The sequence below is a fragment of the Rhincodon typus genome, chromosome 20, assembly GCF_021869965.1.
Source record: "Rhincodon typus isolate 14 chromosome 20, sRhiTyp1.1, whole genome shotgun sequence".
NCBI classification, from domain to species: Eukaryota; Metazoa; Chordata; class Chondrichthyes; order Orectolobiformes; family Rhincodontidae; genus Rhincodon; species Rhincodon typus.
Window position 1 is genome coordinate 2,760,038 of NC_063351.1, and position 20,910 is coordinate 2,780,947.

At 39.7% G+C, this 20,910-nt stretch overlaps 1 protein-coding gene across 4 annotated transcripts in view; it reads left to right on the top strand.

Moving 5' to 3' along the window:
- Positions 1-20,910, top strand: part of herc4 (HECT and RLD domain containing E3 ubiquitin protein ligase 4) — a 91,686-nt gene that overhangs the window by 65,510 nt on the left and 5,266 nt on the right. Inside the window, exons 18-21 of one of the 4 annotated variants that reach the window (XM_048608711.1) lie at positions 351-517; positions 3,079-3,145; positions 13,545-13,627; positions 16,956-17,139. In XM_048608711.1, the coding sequence (XP_048464668.1) occupies positions 351-517; positions 3,079-3,145; positions 13,545-13,627; positions 16,956-17,139 (501 nt within the window). Of the gene's footprint in view, positions 1-350; positions 518-3,078; positions 3,146-3,737; positions 4,475-10,181; positions 11,859-13,544; positions 13,628-16,955; positions 17,140-20,910 lie in introns of those variants that run through there. The other 3 variants (XR_007264264.1, XM_048608712.1, XM_048608713.1) reach the window with 3 other exon arrangements.

Sequence of the window (20,910 nt, forward strand, 5' to 3'; positions counted from 1 at the left end):
GAGTTAACGTTTCGGGTCCGGTGACCCTTCCTCAGAACAGGACCCAAAACGTTAACTCTGTTTTTTCCTTCACAGGTGCTGCCAGACCTGCTGGGCTTTTCCAGCAACTTTGTTTTTGTTTCTGATTTACAGCATCCAGAGTTCTTTTGGTTTTTAATTGAAGTAGATATTGAAGAGAAGTTGCAACACATAATTGGAGAATATGGTTATCTCATAATAAATAATCTGTTTTTGGTGAATATTAAGTTTTATTGCATTCTAATTGATTTAATTTCTTTCTGAATTTAATACTGAAATGATTTAATGTGCGTATTGTTCATTAAGCAATATTTGTTTGTTATCTTGTTTAGACTTTTGAAGAAATTGATTTATTTCATTTGATTGGTGTCGTTTGCGGTCTTGCAATCTACAACTTCACAATAGTTGACCTTCATTTTCCATTGGCTTTATATAAGAAACTGCTAAAGCAGAAGCCTACCCTCGATGACCTGAAGGAATTGATGCCGATTGTTGGCAGGTTAGCTAATGTAACTGCTTGTTTAAAAAGTTTATATTCATTCAAGCATCCTTTAGGCACAGCAAGAATATATGATCAGCTAACTTGGCTTTTAAAATAAAAGTTAAGCAAATCCCTAAAATTTGCATGATATCACAGTAGTTCTCATTGCAAAAATCCTGAGGCCTTTCTGTGATGTTTTGAGAAAATTACATGTGTCTAGTATCGAATTTTACAGCCAGATTCTAGCTTCTACTTAATCTGTTATCGTTTTTCTTTATATGTTCAACGTTTCCCCCTCATTAGGGCCCAACTCCATTTTTGAGAAATTTTGAAGAAACCTCAAAGCAAATTCTTTCCTTCAGAGTACCTAGTCACATGAGTCAAAATACCAAATACAAGTGCTCAGTCCTCATCCCATGAGCAGATCAGAAAGCAAAGATGTTCCTGGTGGCTCAGAATCAGAAATAATTCCAAAAAGCAATTCTTTAAAATAATCAAAGTGTGCAAAAATAACTGAATTAGTAATAGATTGGGTTTGATCTCCCTCAACTTGATCAAGAATATAATACACTGGAGACAAAGCATAAGAAACTAAGAAAGGAAAATCAGACACTCAGATTTCAAGCTGGTGAGAAGTTAAAATTATTGTGTTGGTATTCTTCAGTGAGGTTGCAATCCATGTGTCGAACAATGCAAGAGCATGAGGGCAGAATCCAGAAACACTGACTTGTGTTTTCTAAGGAAAAAGTCACAACAAATAATTTTTGTTTGATATTGATTCCTGAATGCAGTTGGTTTCTTTTGCTGTTGGCCTTTCTCAGTTTTTGAGGAATATAAACATTCCAATTATCAATAAAACCTAACACCAAAACATTTTCAGTTGCTTCAACATTTGCCCATTTAAAGTTGAAGAAATAATTCCATTTAAGATGAAGGAAGTCAATGTTTCTGTTGATTAATAAATAAGTATATTTTAAATTTACATCAACAGTTTAGCTAAGAACATAAGTAGGAGCAAGAGTTCAGCCCCTCAAGCCTGCTCTAAAATTTAATACAATCATGGCTGATCTCATCTTGGCCTCAACTCCACTTTCCTTTCCATAACCCTTCAACCCATTACTAAGTAAAAAATCTGTGCATTTCCTCCTTAAATGCACTCCACAAAGTTTCACCTCTTTGAGAGAAGTTACTTCTCATCCAGGTTTTAGGATAAGGGCTAGCAGATTTAAAACAATAACCTATTGTTCTAAATTGTCCCATATGAGGAAACATCTCCCTCCATCTAATTTGTCAATTTCCTTTCCTATCTTGTATACCTAAGTTAGATCTCCTCTCATTCTTCTAAACTCCAGAAAGTATAGGCCTAAACTGCTCAATACCTCTTCTTAAGACAAGCTCCTCATCTCTAGAATCAATCAAGTGAACCTCCTCTGAACTACCTTCAGTGCAACAACATCCTTCCTCGAGTAATAATGTACCATTACCTAAGGTGTCCCATAAGAGTTTCCTCTTGGCCTGTTCCTTTTTTTCATCTGTGTGCTGTCCCTTGGTGGCAACATCTGAAAATTGATTATTTTCACATGCATTCTGGCAGTACTGTATCTTGACAACTCCACAGTTGGTAAATTAACAAACTGCTTGTCCATTGTACAGTACTGAATGAGCAGAAGCTTCCTCTAACTAAATTTCGAGAATGCCAAAGGCCCTGCCAGAGCTGCATTCACTAGATACTGACTCCATCCTTTCTAGCTGACAACTGTGTAAGCTTGAACTGTAACTTGCAACATTCTTATCACATTTCATCATGTCATGAGTTCTAGTCACATATCTGTAGCATTCCTTAGACCACCTGTTTCCAGCAACGTTACACTATCTCACACTACCCAGCACTGCTTCAGCTCATCTATTGTCAAAAACCCCATGCTTTTGTTACCATTGGGTATGACTCCAGGGGTCTCTGATTTGCAAACGTCCAACTTACAAACATGATCCCATAGGCAGTTTTAAAATTTAAAGACCTAGCATGTGAATATTCCTGTACTTACAAATAGCAGCTATCCATTTTCCTGCATTGTGGTCTGACTTGCAAACCTCAACAGATGGCACCCATTTGTAACCCGTGACTGGCTGCATTCTAATGCATTTCTGCTGGCCTCCACATTCTAGCCCCTCAAATTTGGGGCTTCAAAATTCTACCCGTATTCTCTCTCTCTTTAAGTCTGGTTCGGTCGTCACCCCTGTGCTCACCAATTTTATATATTGGCTGTTGGTCAAGCCGCACATTAGAGGAACAAGCATGTGGATTTTTTTAAACCAATTCCTTCATGGCCTGACTCTGCATCTCTGTGACCACCTGCCATCCCACAACTCTCCCAGATATGTGTTCCATTTTGGTTCCAATCACTAATGCATCCCCATTATCCTTATTAAAACTATGTATTTGCAACCAAAATATTATATCTCGTAGATCTCTCAAATTCTTCAGTTGTCTTTCTATTCACATATATGTGTGTGCTGATGTCATGATTCTTTGCATTAGCAAATCAGTTAGCTTTATATCAATCGGTACTTTTGTACAGGAGTATGCAGCAATTGTTAGATTATCCAGAGGAGGCTGTGGAAGACATCTTCTCCCTCAACTTCACGGTAAGTCATTACTTGAGTTAGACTGTTTATTTGTCTTAAAACACTTCCAAACATATTTCTTGCTCTGCGTATCAAAATCACATAGGTGGGAATAATAACTATGTCATGCCACTACAATGGGAAGTTTATCCCATTTAACCAATTCATCCTTATTAATGAGAAATTGTCAAGAAGTTCCCAATAAATACTTATGAAAAGTAGTTCAGCAAAATTTGCTTCTTGCCAGCATGGTGCTGCTAATACTGATTACATTTTTCAAATTAGATACAGTAATCTAGAGAAAAGAAGAAATATCAAAATTTGATAAGTAAACCAGAAAAGAGAATATGGGTCAATGAAGAAAAAAATTGCAATCAGGATTGAAAGATATGTATCTGAATATACAAAGAAATGAACACAGAATTGGACAATTAGAAACTGGAGGAATGCGATGTTTTAGAGACATGATATATTTTTGAACAGGACTGAGCTCTTAAAGTTCCTGGTTCTATCAGTTTCAGGAATAACAATGGGTTGGGGGCAGTAAAGAATTTTACATCGATAGAACTTAGAAAGAGTTGGGAAATGGTACTGTTTCTTGTCTGTGTTATAGGCCCCACCATAGACTACAACAGCGTATGGACTGCAGCAGTCTAAGAAAGCAACTCACCAACACCTTTTCAGGGGTGGAACTAGGGCTGAAAAATAAATGCTGGCCCAATCGGTGACATCCATGTCCTTAAGTGAATAAAAACAATTTAAGGAATGGGAGATCGACAGAGTACAAATATGTGCTGCTACAAGTAGGATCATTTGGGGTTATTTTAAATGTTGCAAAAAAGACTGGAGCAAAGGTAATGTGTGTTGTCAAAATTTGGACGGTTTTTCAGAAAATGCCTTGACTGCTTCTTGCATCCTTTTGTTGCCAGTACAGTAAACGAGCATTGCTTGACTTAGCCCGAGGTAATGAAGTGGATTAAGTAACTGATCAAAATAGTAGCGCGTTTGGAAAATGTTGACCACAAAATAATTAGGTTGGTTATAAGAATAGACAAGTATAATGAAGAGCCACAAAAGTGCCCCAAATAAGCAGCAGTAAAAGTAACAAGTAAATAGATCAATGGTGGAAAATCTAGAGTTAAGTGAGTATTAAATAAATATATTTCTTTCAATCAAAAAGAGGACATCAAAGCTTCTGTTCAGTTTATAAATAGAAAAATAAACTTAAAAAGTAGGGTACGTGAACATTCAAATCAGACCGGTAAGCGAATAACAGCCTTATCACCTAAATAACAGCGTGGAGTTGGAGGAACACAGCAGGCCAGGCAGCATCAGAGGAGCAGGAAAGTTGATGTTTCAGGTCGGGACCCTTCTTCAGAAATGTGGGAGGGGCAGGGGGCTCTGAAATAAGTGGAGAGGTGGGGGGCGGTGATAGCAGGTAGATAGTGGAACGGACAGGTGGGAGAGAAGACGGACAGGCCAATTAGGCGGGGATGAGAGGGGGTGGCTGGTCTTGGGATGAGGTCGGGAGTGGGAAGATTTTGAGGCTAGTAAATCCCACATTGAAACCATTGAGTTGTAGGCTTCCAAGGCGGAATATGAGGTGCTGTTCCTCCAGTTTCCGGGTGGCATCGTTGTAACACTGGAGGAGGCCCAGGATGGACATGTCGCCCAGGGAGTGAGATGGGGGAGTTGAAGTGGTTCGCGACTAGGAGGTGTTGTCATTTGTCGTGAACCGAGCGTAGGTGCTCCACAAAGCGGCCTGTGAGTCTCCGCATGGTCTCACTGATGTAGAGACTCGGAGACCACTTTGTAGAGCACCTACACTTGGTTTGCGGTGTATGGACCTCCTCAGAGTCACCACACAGCAGGGCAAGGTATCAAAAAAGAAATATTCATAGAATCCCTACAGTATGGAAACAGGCCGTTTGGCCCAACAAGTCTAACCCACCTAACCTAAACATCCGTGGACACTATGGGCAATTTAACATGGCCAATCCACCTACCTTGCACGTCTTTGGACTGTGGGAGGAAACGCACACAGACGTGGGGAGAATGTGCAAACTCCACACAGACAGTCACCCGAGGCTGGAATCGAACCTGGGCCCCTGGTGCTGGCAAGTAGCAGCACTAACCACTGAGCCACCGTGCTCAGTGGTTAGCATATTGGAAACAAAAACAAAAATGGAAATTGCTGCAAAAACGCAGGCCTGGCAGCATCCAATGAGCGAAATCAGTGTTAACGTTCCAGGTCCAGTAACCTTTCTTAAGAATATTAAGAAATATTGGAACCTTGTACGGCTACTATCATGGGGGATTTTAACTTATACATAGACTGGAAGAATCAGATGGGCAAAGGCAGACTAGATGTGAATGTGTTTAGGATGAAACTTGAGGAACAAGATTATAATTGTGAAAAGATGAGTGGCAAATCTGAAGATTGGGCAGAATATTAAAAAAAAAAGCAAAAAATAACTAAAGGATGAATTAGGATACAAAAATTAGGGTATGTGAGTATGCTAGCTAAAAATATATAGTATAACATTTCGACAACTATTAAAGACGAGTTATAAAGTGGAAATGAGTCAAGGGAATTGATAATGGCGAATAAGGAGCTGTCAGATGAGTTGAACTGAAATTTTGCATCCACCCTAACTATAGAGGATATAAGTAACATCCTCGAAATAGCCGTCAATCAGGAATTGGAACAGCTAAGGGGCTCAAATTGCATTCATCAGGGCAGTAGTACTTGGTAAACTGTTAGAACTGTGGCTCGACAGGTCCCCGAGTCCTGATGGTTATCATCCTAGGTTCTGAAAAAGGTGAGACAGTTGATACATCGGTTTTAATTTCACAAAATTCACTTGATTCAGAGAAGTTTCCTTTCAATTGGAAAGTAGCTAATGTCACTCTAATATTCAAGGAGGAGGGAGGCAGAAAGTAGGAAAGTAAAGGCCAGTTAGCTTAACGTCTGCTAGTGAAAATGTTAAAACTATTACTAAAGACGTCATAAACAAGCATTTAGATACATTCAAGGTAAGAGTTGGTGTGGTTTTGTGAAAGGAAAATTGTTTAACCAAAATATTGGAGTTCTTTGAAAAAAGATTCATAGCTCTTTGAAAGTGGAGTTGGAAGTAGACAAGATAGTGAAGATGATGTTTTGGTATGCTTGCATTTATTAGTCAGTGCATTGAGTATTGGAGTTGGGAGGTCATGTTGCAGCTGTACAGGACATTGGTTACGCCACTTTTGGAATACTGCGTTCAGTTCTGGCCTCCCTGCTATAGGAAGGATGTTGCGAAACTTGAAAGGGCTCAGAAAAGATTTACATGGATGTTGCCAGGGTTGGAGGGTTTGAGATATAGGAAGATCCTGAATTGGCCCAGGCTATTTTCCGTGGAACGTTGGAGACATAGGGGTGACCTTATAGAGGTTTATAAAATCATGAGGGGCTTGGAGAGGGTGACTAGCTAAGGTTTTCTCCCTGGGGTGGGGAAGTCCAGAACGAGAGGGCATACATTTAAGGTGAGAAGGGAAAAATATAAAAGGGACCTAAGGGGCAACTTTTTCGCACAGAGGGTGGTGCATATATGGAATGAGCTGCCAGAGGAAGTGATGGATGCTGGTACAATTATGACAATTAAAAGGCATCTGGATGAGTTTATGAATAGGAAGTGCTTAGAGGGATATAGGCCAAATGCTGGCAAATGGGGACTAGATTAATTTAGAATATCTGACCAACATGGGCAAGATAGACCAAAAGGTCTGTTCCCATGCTGTATAATACTATGTCCACAGTACATTTTATTTAAAGTCAATGAGGAACTAGTGGATGTACTGAATTTAGATTTTCAGGAGACATTTGATAAGGTCCATTTCAAAGATAAGTTCATGGTGTAGGGGGGTATCAAATGGGCATTGATAGAATTTTGACTAGCTAACAAGAAACCAAGATTTGGCATAAATGGATCTTTTTGATTGGCAAGATGTAGTGAATGATATGCCACAGGGATCATTGTTGAGCCCTTAATTCATCATGATCTATGTGAATAATTTAGATGAGGGAACCATAGCTATGATTGCTAAATTAGCTGATCTCACAAATAGATACAAAAGTAGGTTGTGAAGGAACACAGGAATAAATAATATAGGTAGATTAAGTGAGTGAGCAAAAATCTCAACTGCGAATTTGTCCATTTTGGACAATAAAAGAGCATGTTTTCTCAATAGTGAGAGTTTGCAAACCTCTTTGATGCGGAGGGGTTGGTGTGTCCACTATCACAACAGATAAGTGTGTAGGTGCAGCAAACAATTAGCAAAGTTAATAGAATGTTATTGTTTATTGTGAAGGGAATTGAATGTAAAAGTAAGGAAACGATGCTTCAGTTATACAAGGGATTGATGAGAGCACGTCTGGAGTACTGTGTACTATGGTAGTCTCCTTATTTAAGGAAGGGTGTAAATGTATTGAAAGCAGTTTCGAGAAGGTTTATTTGACAAAAACCTGAAATGGGTGGGTTATTATAAGGAAAAGATGAACAGACTAATCTTGTATCTGCTGGAATTTCGAGGAGCAAAGAAGTAACTGGAATGAAGCATTTCAGATTCTGTGGGGTTCTTGACAGCTGGGTGTGGAAAGAATGTTACTTCTGTTGGTGAACCTAGAACTAGGGATCACTTTTAAAGATAAGACAAATGAGAATTGTTTTCTGAGGGTTATTTCTTTGGAACTTTCCTGAAAAGATGCAAAAATCTTTGCCTTAAAAATATTCAGAGGTAGTTAGATAAGTAAAGGGGTGAAAGGTTATGGGGATAAGCAGGAATGTGGAGTTGAGTTTAGAATCAAATCATCTGTAATCTTCAATGGCAGAGCAAGCTCAAAGGGCCGAGTGGCCAACTGCTCCTAATTCTGATGGCACACACCCTAGACTATTGGAAGAAGTGATGATGCAGTCACAGGCAAGAAACTTCCAAATTTTCTTAAATATGAACATAGTGTCTTTAGGTTGTGGAGTGGTCAATGACACCTTGGTTCAAGACTGCAAAGGATAAATCATTTCCAGCATTTTGGTTTTTATTTCAAATTTCCAACATGCACAATATAATAATCTCCCTGCAATCTGGCATACGTTGGGAGTGGGGATTGCAGGTTACATTAATCTGCTGCTTGCATGAGAAATGTTAGCGGTGGATGAGAAAATTCAACTTATCTCTGTGACAAAATGAATGTGCATTTTAAAAACGAGTGGTCAGGACCATAAATACTGTCAGCAAGGTTTTGATCAAACTGGAAGAAAGGGAAGCGACCAAACAATCAGTTCCCAGAACAAGGAATCTACTATCAGCCTGAAAAATCAGCCGCTCTGCCTTGGTAAGATTTTCAGGAAGTTACAATTCTGATTTTGCCTTTTAAATTTGGACAGTTGTATTGTGGGAGAACTACCACATGCAGTAGGGAAGTGCCGTGCCTCTCTGATTGCTCATTGGATGAGAATTCCAAATGCTTTGGGACCGGATGACTGGAACTTTACTGTATTTTGTAACTGTAGCACAGTTAATCTCTCAGCAGTTGTAGTGTATGGAATTGGTTAGAATTTAGGAGTGCATGGCAAGTATAATGTGATTTTGAAGGGAGATTGATTTTGATAGGTAAGGAAACGCTATGAATGTGATGATTGAAAATTCTTTTTGGGAGCATAGTCTTTTTGACAAACTGTCAGTGTTCATAATCACTACAGCTTTGAACCTGAACACAGCTTCAGGATTTAACACAAGAGCAGATTAAAACAGAAATTATTTGTGGTTATTATTCATTGTTCCAAAATAGGCTTCACAGTAGACTTGTCCAATCAGGAGCTCAATTGGCAAAGTCAGCTAATCTGGTGAGAGCTTACTCTTTCCACTTTTACATTGCTTTTAATGATCCTTATTAAAAATTGAAATCTTGCTTAGTAAAATGTAACTGTTTTTAATGACAATTTGAGTAACGACTACTGAACAACCAATTTGGACTGGAGAAATATTGCTCTGTTTACATGGAATACTTCACTGTTGACTGCAAAATACAGATTGTATATGGGATTTTCAGATGGCTTTGGACGAGACTTCTTGAGATGCCTGTTGTAGGAAATCAGCTTGATGATGCTAGGAAGAATATTGGTTCAATATTGGTTAACAGAAAACCATTGGAATAGATTGCTGTGCTCAAACTGTAGTAGAGTTGAAAATTCTATGTCCAGAGGGCCAGTGCTGGATGCACTTTAATCTCTGTATGTATGGATTGTTTGGACTTGGATAAAGGAACAAAGTTTTGAAATTTGCTGTTAACAGATGACTGTAGACATCTTTAGGGAGGTAAAATTGGGTTCAGTTGAAAAGGAGATATCGGGTATATTGTATGAAAGCACATCAGAAGTAAATAATGGAGCAGGAAAGTTGACATCTCAGGTCGGGACCCTTCTTCAGATTTTTCTTCTGAATAAGGGTCCCAACCCGAAACATCAACTCTCCTGCTGCTCTGGTGTTGCCTGGCCTGCTGTGTTCCTCCAGCTCCACACTGTTGTCTCTGACTTCAGCATCTGCAGTTCTTGCTATCTCCAGAAGTAAATAATGGCTGTAGATGTACAGAAATTTAAGGGTTTGATTCTCTGAAGTATGTGTTGGTAGATAAAGCCATAAAAAAAGTGTCATTTCACATTTCGCAAATAGGGATATGCTGACTTTGCAAATATGTACTGATATTCCATTATGTTTCGAGAGTTAGCCAGAAGTAGCAAGCTATGCATTAAACAAGTTGTGCATCAAGGGACAGATTTATATGCTACTGTGGACGCAAGGTAGCAGAATTTGTTGATTTTCAGTGGGGTGTTATGCATTTGGGTGAAGATATGACTCCCAGTTCAATGGCTGAAATTTTCTTTATGCTTATAATCGAGAAGAATCATGTAGTGACGGAGGGCAGATAATCCATAAGTCTTTGTATTTGAGTTTCTGTGTGTGTAATGAGTGTAAAAGGAGTATAGAGTAGGATATGTGTTATTTTTGTCTTCACTTTCAGCTTGGTCAGATTGTAGAGTTTGCTGTCTGACCTAGTGTGCAGCTAAAACTCCTTCTATATCTGCAAGGAAGGTAAAGGTCAGGAGCATTGAGAAGATTATACCTGAGCGAGTTTCACTCCATTTGTCACCCTGAGACTGCTGGACATTATACCATCAAACTGTTCAGGATGAGATTCCCTTCCATCACAAGGTTAGAAGTGAGTATGTTTGCTGATTGCACAACGTTCAGCACCATTCACGACTCTATGGATTGGTTTAACATGGTATTTGAGTGCTGCAAGATGTGGACAACATCCAAGCTTGGGGGATGGTAAATAATTGTTAGCATTCCTGCCACACAATTGCCAGGCAATGACCATCAAGAAAGAATCTAACCACCTCCCTTTGACATTTAATCACTGAAGCTCCTATTATTTTGGGAGTTACCATTGGCCAGAAACTGACCTGGATTAGCCATACAGATACTGTAGCTACAGAAGTATGTCAGAGGCAAGGAATTCATTAATAATTCATATCTTGACTCTCCAAAGCCTGTCCACTGCGTGCAAGGCAAAAGTCAGAAATGTAATGGAATACACTCAATTTGCCTTCACAAGTGCAGCTCCAACAATACTTAAACACCTTGACACCATCTAAGAAACTGCAGCCTGTTTGATTTGACACTTCATCCACCTTCAGCATTCAGTCCCTCCACGACAGTGATGCAGCAGTGTGTACCAGCTACAAGGTGCAGTGCAGTAACTCAGCAAGGCTCCTTAAAAAGCATTTTTCAAACCCAAGGCTTCTACCATCTAGAAGGACAAGGACAAGGACAAGGGCAACAGATCATAGGAGCACTGCCCCTTAAAGTTTCCCTCCAAAGTCACACAACATCTTGACTTGGAACTATACCACCATTTCTTCACTGTTGCTCGATCAAATACTTGGAACTTCCTAATAGAATGGGTGTACCTACTTACCATGGACTGCAACTGTTTAAGAAGACAACTCGATACCGCCTTCTCGAGGGCAATTAGTGGTGAGCAATAACTACTTCCTTAGCCAGTGATGCCTACGTCCCTTGGACAAATTAAAACAAAACTGAGAAATTTTGCTGAATAGCTGATTTTCTTCAAACCTTGTAGAATCATACTCGGAGATTTACAGAAAGGAAATGGCCCTTTAGTCTATCAAGTCTGTGTGCCAGTCAAAAACAACTACCTAACTATTCTAATCCCATTTTCTAGCACTTGGCCCACAGCTTTATATACCTTGGTGTCACAAGAGCATATCTAAATACTACTAAAATGATATGAAGATTTCTGTCTCTACCACTGTCTGAGTGAAGTGAGTTCCAATGTTTTACCACCCTCTGAGTGAGAAAAATTTCCTCATGTCCCCTCTAAACCTCCTGTCCCTTGTCTTAAATCTATGCCCTTCATAATTTTTTATACATCTAAATTATGTCCCCCTAAATCTCCTTTGCTTCAATGAAAACAGCCCCAGTTTATCTCGTCTCTCCTCCTAACTGAAACTCTGCAGCCTCTTCAGTGCAATCACATCCCTGGTATAATGTGGATTCTGGAATTGCGCACACTACTTTAACTGTCCTGCTATAACAGTGTTGAATGTTGTAATGAGGGATGGCATGGTGGCTCAGTGGTTAGCACTGCTACCTCACAGTGCCAGGACCCGGGTTCAGTTCCATCCTCGGTAGATAGAGGATCTGGATCGGCGCAGGCTTGGAGGGCTGCAGGGCCTGTTCCTGTGCTATAATTTTCTTTGTTCTTTGACTGTCTGTGTGGAGTTTGGACGTTCTCCCCATGTCTGCGTGGGTTTCCACCTGGTGCTCTGGTTTCCTCCCACAGTCCAAGGATGTGCAGGCTAGGTGCATTAGCCATGCTGAGTTGCCCATAATGTTCAGAGATATGTAGCTTAGGTGTAAAACAAAAACGGGAGTTGCTGGAAAAGCTGAGCAGGTCTGGCAGCATCTGTGAAGAAAAAAATTCCCTGTTCTGTGGAGATTTTTCTTCACCGATGCTGCCAGACCTGCTCAGCTTTTCCAGCAACTTCTATTTTTGTTCCTGATTTACAGCATCTGCAGTGATTTCGGTTTTTATGTAGGTTAGGTGTGTTAGCCATGGGAAATGCAGGGTTACAGGGAAAGGGCGGTGGGATGGATCTGGGTAGGATGCTGTTTGGAGGGTCTGTATGGACTTGTTGGGGTGAAGGGCCTGTTTCCACACTGTAGGGACTCTGACTCTAGGCTCAACAAAGGTAAAGAGACTTGAGTGTGGAATAAACATTTAGCTGGTTCTTCGGACTGAGCCGCCCGTTTGAGGCTCGGATTTTCAGCACCTTATATGGCTGTCAAGCATGGATGACTTGCAGCAGCCTCAAAGAAGTTCAACAATTTTCTTCGCTGTTTAAAACCCATTCCGGCTATATCATGGAAAAACCGAATGACAAATATGCCAAATATCTCAATGGCAAAGCTCCCAAACATGAGCACTGAGCAAGCAGAAATGAATGCGCTTGCTGGAGCACATTCGCATACTAAACGAATTTCTGTACAGCAAGGTACTCGAAGACGTACAAACAGTAGGATGCCCAAAGCTGTGCTTCAAGGATGCTTGAAGCTAACATGATGGCCTAAACATTTTACACTGAATCTCCCATTTGCAAGACATTAACTGATGACAGAGGAAAATGGTGATGTCACCTGTGATCCAGTATGCATTGCCATGGCAGGCAGTTCATACAGTAACTTGGCAACAGCCTAAAGCACTATATTGATGCAAGTTGATTTTCATAGTGTCCCTTTTTATATCTCCCATTTCTATACTAATTTAACTTTGGGTAGGTCAGTCTCTTCTCTGCTTTAGAGCACTATGGTATTTGGGACTCAGATTTTCAGCCATTTGCAGGACTACATGATTTGTTGAGTTTCCAAATTTTAATCCTTGAACTGCAGTTTTCTGAAATTGTTCATTTGTATTTCATGGGATTGGCACTCAGTTAGAAGGTACCTTCTGGGTACTTCTAAAACATAAAATCACATAATGTTGGGTTTTTCATTTTTTAATATGGCACCAATGTGCTTTTCTATTCTTTACGAGATTTCAGCCATGTAACATTAGGTTAAAAGAGGGAGGAAAACCTCAAAATCTGAAATTAAAATAGAGATGTTAAAAATAGAAACCATCATGGATAATAAATCCAGAAAAGAGACGCAAGAGGCCCTGGTCTCTCTTTGCCTAGGTGTATTCTATATGGTATAGGGTAGAATTCCTTTATCTTCTGGGAATTGAGTGCAATGGTTTAGTGACTATTTTACATTTGTTGGCAACTTACAACATGCAATTTTCCATCTAATTAAACAGATTGCAGTAGAAAAATTTGGTGTAACTGAAGTTAAAGAGTTGGTTCCAGATGGTGCCAATATTCCTGTCACTAAATATAACAGGTAAGATGACTTGTTCAGATACACTGCAGAAAACTACTAGCTGAAGCCTCATGTACTTTTGTAAAAGTTTCATCTTGTTCACACATGTTCTGTTGATTATAATAATTGTGCTTAATGTAGGGTGACACTAAATGTGTTGATATGTGACTGTTTAATTTTATTAATTTTTATTATGGATATTATCAATTTTAAATGGATTCAAATGATGATGAAAGATAAATGATAAATGCTTTGCTTGTCTGCATTCTTACTTGCCTGTAGAAATTTACATATGGTCAGATCTCCAGTCGACTAGATTGTGGGGAGGTATGAGAGCAAGTGAGTAGTGCACTTAATGCTGTTTAAAGGGAGTACAAGAACCCTTCTTCCCCCGAACAGCCAATCAAGCACTATTTTCTACTTTTGCCTTTATTTCTTGGTTATCTCTGTCATGCCTTGGATTAATTTTTTTAAAGCTGGCTCTCAAAGCATCCCGTCTCTTCCAAGCTTAGCTCAAGTATTGAAAATACAATCTACCTTTAATTCAAAGTTGGCTACTTCAAATTGTCTGCTAATTAAAATTTAAGTTATGCAATATATATTTGCGGTGTCATTAAATAGTTCATTTTGAAGTCAAATAGTCACTTGGAAGAACAGATCTTGAGCATTGCTGAAAAAAAAATGCAAATAAAGCTTTTCGCCTTGCACTTATCAGGACAGATGCAAGAGTGCCAAATTACGAATGGAATGACCATTTATTCTTCATGAGGAAGGCAGTATTGTTTGATTTCACAAGTCTGTTTGCTGTGTTGCCCTGATGAATTCAGCAGGGAGTATCTCAAAACTTTGAGCTTTTATACAACGACAACATAAGTGGTGTTTTCCATTAATGGGATGCTTCATCAAGCCAAAAAGATACTCTGCCTGCCACACAAATGAGCAATGTCTAAGAATTTTAGTGCCAATGTGATGCCAAATCTGTAGGCTGTTCATCCCAACGCCTGGCAGATCGTATCCAGCAGCACGTCCCTTCAACTATTTGGAATAAACAGTGTACTGCCCATATTCAACCATCTCATGCTTGTAAAACTCAGCTCTAATATCTAACATTAGATTCTATTTGGGTAGCATTTTCTGATAATTATACAACTGCCAATTTGAACGTTATCAATTGGGCTCTCTGTAGGGTTGACTTGTGGTTGTTGGAAGCTATATATATTCATATGAAGCAACCACTCCTTTAGGCAGAAGAACATGTCCAAACCATTCCACCCTTTTTGAATTAAAAGTAAGGTATGAGGGACAGTAGCTCCCTGGTGTATTTGCAATGCCAACATCTTGACCAATCATAACAGACATGTAAGTCAATCACCAACTTTTTTTTTTTGATGCAGTTTAATTGAAAGTAATTTTCTTGATATTACAAATGGCTTCCCCAGTAGAGTCAAAGAGATATACAGCACGGAAACAGACCCTTCGATCCAACTCATCCATGACAACCAGATATCCTAAATTAATCTAGTCCCATTTCCCAGCATTTGGCCCATATCCCTTTGAACCCTTCCTATTAAATCCCCATCCAGCTGCCTTTTAAATGTTGTCATTGTACCAGCCTCCACCACTTCCTCTGACAGCTCATTCCATACACGCACCATTCTCTGCATGAAAATGTTGCCCCGTAGGTCCCTTTTAAGTCTTTCCCCTCTCATCTTAAATCAATGCCATCTAATTCCTCCACCCCAGGGAAAAGACCTTGACTATTCACCCTATCCATGCCCCTCATGATTTTATAAACCTCTATAAGGTCACTCCTAAGTGAATACCTTTAACCAGACTATCCCATAACGTCTAATGCTCTTGGTAATCAGCAACCTATTAATCTATTCTTCAAACCTACTCAGACTGGCCTTTCATAGCCCTCTGGATAGATTATTCCAAAGATTCACAATCATCCACACCTTCTGACCTCTCATACAAGAAATACTGTGCACATCTGTTTCTCCTACCATACTGGCATTTTTCCACCTTATATTCCATCTGCCACACTCTTGGCCAGTCACTGAACCTATCCAAATCCTTCTACAGCTGCTTTACATCTTCTTTACAATGTACATTCCCAACTTAGTTTTGTACCACTGGCAAATATGGAAAATTACATTTGGTCCCCACTTCCAAATCATATGTGAAGAGCTGGGGCCAAAGTATTGATCCTTGCAGTGTTCCACTCATCACAGCCTGCCAACATGCAAATGACTTGTTTATTCCTACTTTGTTTTATGCCTGTTAGCCTATCCTTAATCTTTTCTAGCACGTTAACCCCTATCCTTTAATTTTGCTAACCAACTTCCTATGAGGCACCTCATCTGAAAATCCAAGCATATGATATCCATCAGCTCCCCTTTATCAATTTTGTTCATAACATCCTTTTTCAAAAAAAAAGTTTGTCAAACATGAATTCCTGCTCACAAATCCGTGCTGACTGTGCCCAGTCAGATCATTATTATCCAAGTGTTCATTTATCACGTCCTTTATAATAGATTCTTACATTTTCTCTCTTGCTGATGTAAGACTAAAAGATCTGTTGTTCCCCATTTCTCTCGATCTTTTAAATAAAGGGGTGGTGTTTGGCAATAACTTGCCCATCTGACACCTCAACGCTCATACCTCAATTATCTTATACATTTAGCATCTCTTAGTAGCTGTCAAAATGACTTTAGGACCTTGAGCATGTTATCTGTTGGAATACAGTTGCTTTTACCAAAAAAAAGGGGACATCCTAACTGGTTTCCTGCAATAGAAACATCCTGAACAGCCCAGACTCAAGTCTGGCTGTAAAATTTCGTCTATATGTAAATAGACCAATTTTTAATAGGATTGCCATTAGTGGGACCTTTTCAATGATGACCAGATGATGTGGGCCAAATCTTTGTTTCCAGAAATGTGATCACTACTGCTGAGCCTTGACAGTAACTGGTTCAGATTTTGAAGAAAATCTGGTGGCAATCATTTATAATGGGAAAGAGATGACACCATCATCTGCTATTTGCCACTGAAAATTTGACAGGTAGAGATTCGAATATGCAGTTATGAAGTGTGCTCATTCTTGCCCAGTCTCTCTCTCTGCAGCAGATAGGTAGTATAACATTTCATCTATTCTTTAAAAGTTTTCACACCAATACGTAGTGTGCAGTTTTACGAGGCCTTTGGGCTCGATATTGAGATTTGAATTGAGATCTTTGAAAACTTCTTCATGGAAAGGGAAATAGTCTGCTTATATAGATAATTACAGACTCTAGTGGCAGTATTTATATATAAGTCACTTTAAAAAATGTTGCTTGTATACTTTCAGGCAGGAATTTGTGGATGCATACGTGGACTATGTGTTCAACAAGTCGATTGCTCCTTTATTTGATGGTTTCTATGAAGGTTTTCACAAAGTGTGCGGTGGAAAGGTACTTCAGCTCTTCCAGCCTAACGAATTACAAGCAATGGTGATTGGAAATGCAAATTATGACTGGAAGGAATGGGAAAAGGTGAGTATGACCCTTCCAGAAAAAGCATGTTCCAGAAAATTTGAGGAATGTAACTGATTTACTCAGTGCTATTTGAATAAGATTCCAACTTTGAATAAGTGCAGTGCTGCCAAATAGCATACAGGTTTTTGTCTAATGGTTATATGCTAAATGTGTAATGCTTAGCAATTGCAAGTATCCACATGTTTGAAATAGCACAAACAAAGGTTGTTGTAGTTGTTCGTGGAAGTCAATCATCTCAATGCTAGAACATCACTGCTGAAGTTCCTCAGGGTAGTCTCCTGGGCCAACTCATCTTCATTAATAACTTTTCGTCTGTAATAAGACTAGAAGCAGGATGTTCGCTGATGCAGAATATTCAGTATCATTTGCAAATCCTTCAAAACTGGAGCAGCATATTTCCATAGGTGCCAAGACCTGGATAGTGCCAAAGTTTGGGCTGTTGGTGATAAGTAACATTCATGTTGTATGTGCCAGGCCAATACCATCTCAAACAAGGAGGAAATTAATCCTCTCCCACCAGTCCATCACTGTCAACATTGTAGTGGTTACCGTTGACCAGCAGTTGAACTGGGGCTGAACCAGCCATGTGCAAGAGCAGGTCAGAGGCGAGGAATTAAGTGGCAATTAGCACCTCATGTTGCCTCTGTCTGTCCATCATCAACAAGGCATAAGTCATGAGTGTGATGGAATACTTCCTATTTGCCTGCGGATGCGGCTCCAACAACACTCAAGTTTGACACCATTCAAGACAATGTAGTCCATTTGATTGGTATAATATAGTGTGGAGCTGGAGGAACACAGCAGGCCAGGCAGCATCAGAGGAGCAGCAAGTGGATGTTTCGGGCCGGGACCCTTACCCAACCTGAAACGTCAACTTTCCTGCTCCTCTGATGCCGCCTGGCCTGCTGTGTTCCTCTAGTTCCACACCGTGTTATCTCTGACTCCAGCATCGGCAGTTCTTACCATCTCCGTTTGATTGTTAACCCATCCACCATGTTACACATTCAGGCCCTTACCTGAATGTACAGTGGCAGCAGTGTGTATGTTCTACACTGCAGCAGGTTGCCAAGGCCCCTTTAATAGTACATTCCAAAGCTGCAACCATTGCTACCTAGGAGTAAAAGAGTAGCAGATACATGATAATACCACTGCCAGTATGTTCCTCAGTAGGCCACACACCATCCTGACTTAGAATTCTAACATAATTCCTTTACTGTAGCTGGTCATATTCCTGGAGCTCTCTTTTTACAGCACTCTCTTTTTACGACACCTCAAGAACTGCAGCAGTTCAAGAAGTAGCTCATTATCTTTGAGGATAATTAAGGATGGCCAATGAATGCTGGCCTAGCCCACATCCTGTGAATGAATTAAGAAAGATATACCTCATGATAAAAGGTCTTACTAAATTTAAAACAAATTCTTGGTCTGTACCAAGCAGTGGGTGCTCAAAACACAGAATCTATTCTGCTGGCGATGATGTCTACTCAATAAGCCTGGACCCTACTCTCCACCACTGGTATCTTTAAATTGATTTAATTGATCACCATCTGATGGCTGTGGGCATTGACTAACATGAATTGATACTAGTTTATGCCATTGTGTATCTGACTGAAAACATCTTGCGCTTCTTGCATTAAGTTATCACACTAACTGGTCCCACCTGTGTCTTCATTAGGGGCCAACTACTGCCTTACTACTGCTTCCAATTCTTGTGTTCTATTAACAAGTCATCCTTAACAGCAACAGCTTGCTGTGCATAGAAAATACATAAACTGTGTATAGATATAAAGTTCCTCTAATGTAGGAAAATTTCACAAGGCACTTAAAAATATTTTTTATCTACAATATTCTTGGCATATACACAGAGAGAGGTATCAGGGCATGCAACCAAAACCGAAGTCAAAAATCATGTTTTATGGGTGGTTTTTCTATGTTTCTATCTAGGAAGAGATCAAGACTGAGAGATTTAGGAAGGGAATTTCACAGCTTTAGGGCAACACCAGCTGAAAGTATGGCCACAATCGTGGAGTGGTGAAAATTGGGATGCAGAGGCAAACTGGCATAGGGTAAATAAAGTCAAAGGAGTTAAATGTGTGGCTCAAAAGTTGGTGTGGATGGAACGTGTTTCAGTTTGTATGACACTGGCCAGTACAGGTGGGATGGGCTTCACTTGAACCCTGCTGGGACCAGAGTCCAAGCAAATTAAATAACTAGATCTGTAGAGAGAGATTAAAATTAGTTAGGGGACAGAGTAGTGGTTTGGAGAGGGAAAATGTAGGCTTACAAAGGAAAGAAACGTAGCATCACAGAGCAGCTATTTAGATGATAATATCCAGAGTCGGATAGGAAGTGACAGTGTACAAACATAGGAAAAAGTAAATAAGGTGAAAAATTGGAAAATGAAATCATAAAAAGGTGAAATTAACAATGCGTGCAAATAATATTTGGTTCACAATAGGTTAATTAACTGCACAAATACGGGTTAACTGTATATTGCAGGTATGATCTCATAGCCATTATAGAGGCATGGTTACTAGAGATCAAAGCTGGGAACTAACTATTCAGGGGCATGTGACTTTGAAAGGAGAGGCAGAAGGAAAGGGTGATGAGGTGATATTGTTGGTATGGGATGGAATAAGTATGATAGCAAGAAGTGATCTTGAATTGGTAAATGTAGAATCCAAATGGATGAAGGTAAGAAATAAAAGGGAAGACACTGTTAGGAATACTCTACAGGTCCCTAACAGCTAAAAAGCCTTTACATTAATCATAGGTTAATTTTAATCTTCATGTAGATTGGGATGGTCAGATTGGTAGAGGAAGAATTCGTATTTGTGTTCGGGACAGTCTTAGACCAATATGTGGTGGATCCAACCAGGGATCAAGTAATTTTGGATCCGGTGATGTGTAATGAGGCAGGTTTAATAAATCTCAGAGTAACAGATCCTCTAGAAAATAGTAATCATAACATGGTAGAATTTAGTATTCAGTCCATAACGGAGGAACTTGGGTCAGAAATAACCGTGCTAAATGGTTTGGCAGCTCAACGTTCTTGTTATAGTGTAATCAGATGAGATAGAAGGGGAGATGGAGTCACAATATTGATCAAGGAATCAATCATAACAGTGAGGAGGGAAGATATTTTGGAAGGATCATCAAATGAGGTCATATGGGTAGAGATAAAAAGCAAAAAAGAGTATTGCGTATGAATGTAAGCCCCCAAACAAATTCTAAACCTGTCAGTCTAACTTCAATGATGAGGAAGTTATTAGAAGGAATTTTGAGGGACAGAATGTATCTGCAATTGGAGAGACTGATTACTTGGAGATAGCATGGAATTATTAAGGGCAGGTCATGTTTGACAAATACGATCTTTTGAGGAAGTAACCAAGTGTGTTGATGGGGGCAGTGCACTTCTTGTGGTGGACATGGACTTTAGGAAGACTTTTGATAGGTCCCACATGGCAGACTGATCAAAAAAGAAAGAACCTGGGGATCCTTGGTTCTGAAAATAGCTGAGAGACAGGAAGCAGAGGTTGATGATAGAGGGATGTTTCTGTAACTGGAACTCCACAGGGTTTGACGTTGATGCTCTTTTTGTGGTGTAAATCAGTGATTTGTACTTAAATGTAGTGGGTATGATCAAGACGTTTGTGGAACCACAAAAATTGGCGTGGTTGTTCAGTAACTCAGGTTCGATTCCACCCTCGGGCAACTGTCTGTGTGGAGTTTTCACATTCACCCCGTGTCTGCATGGGTTTCCTCCGG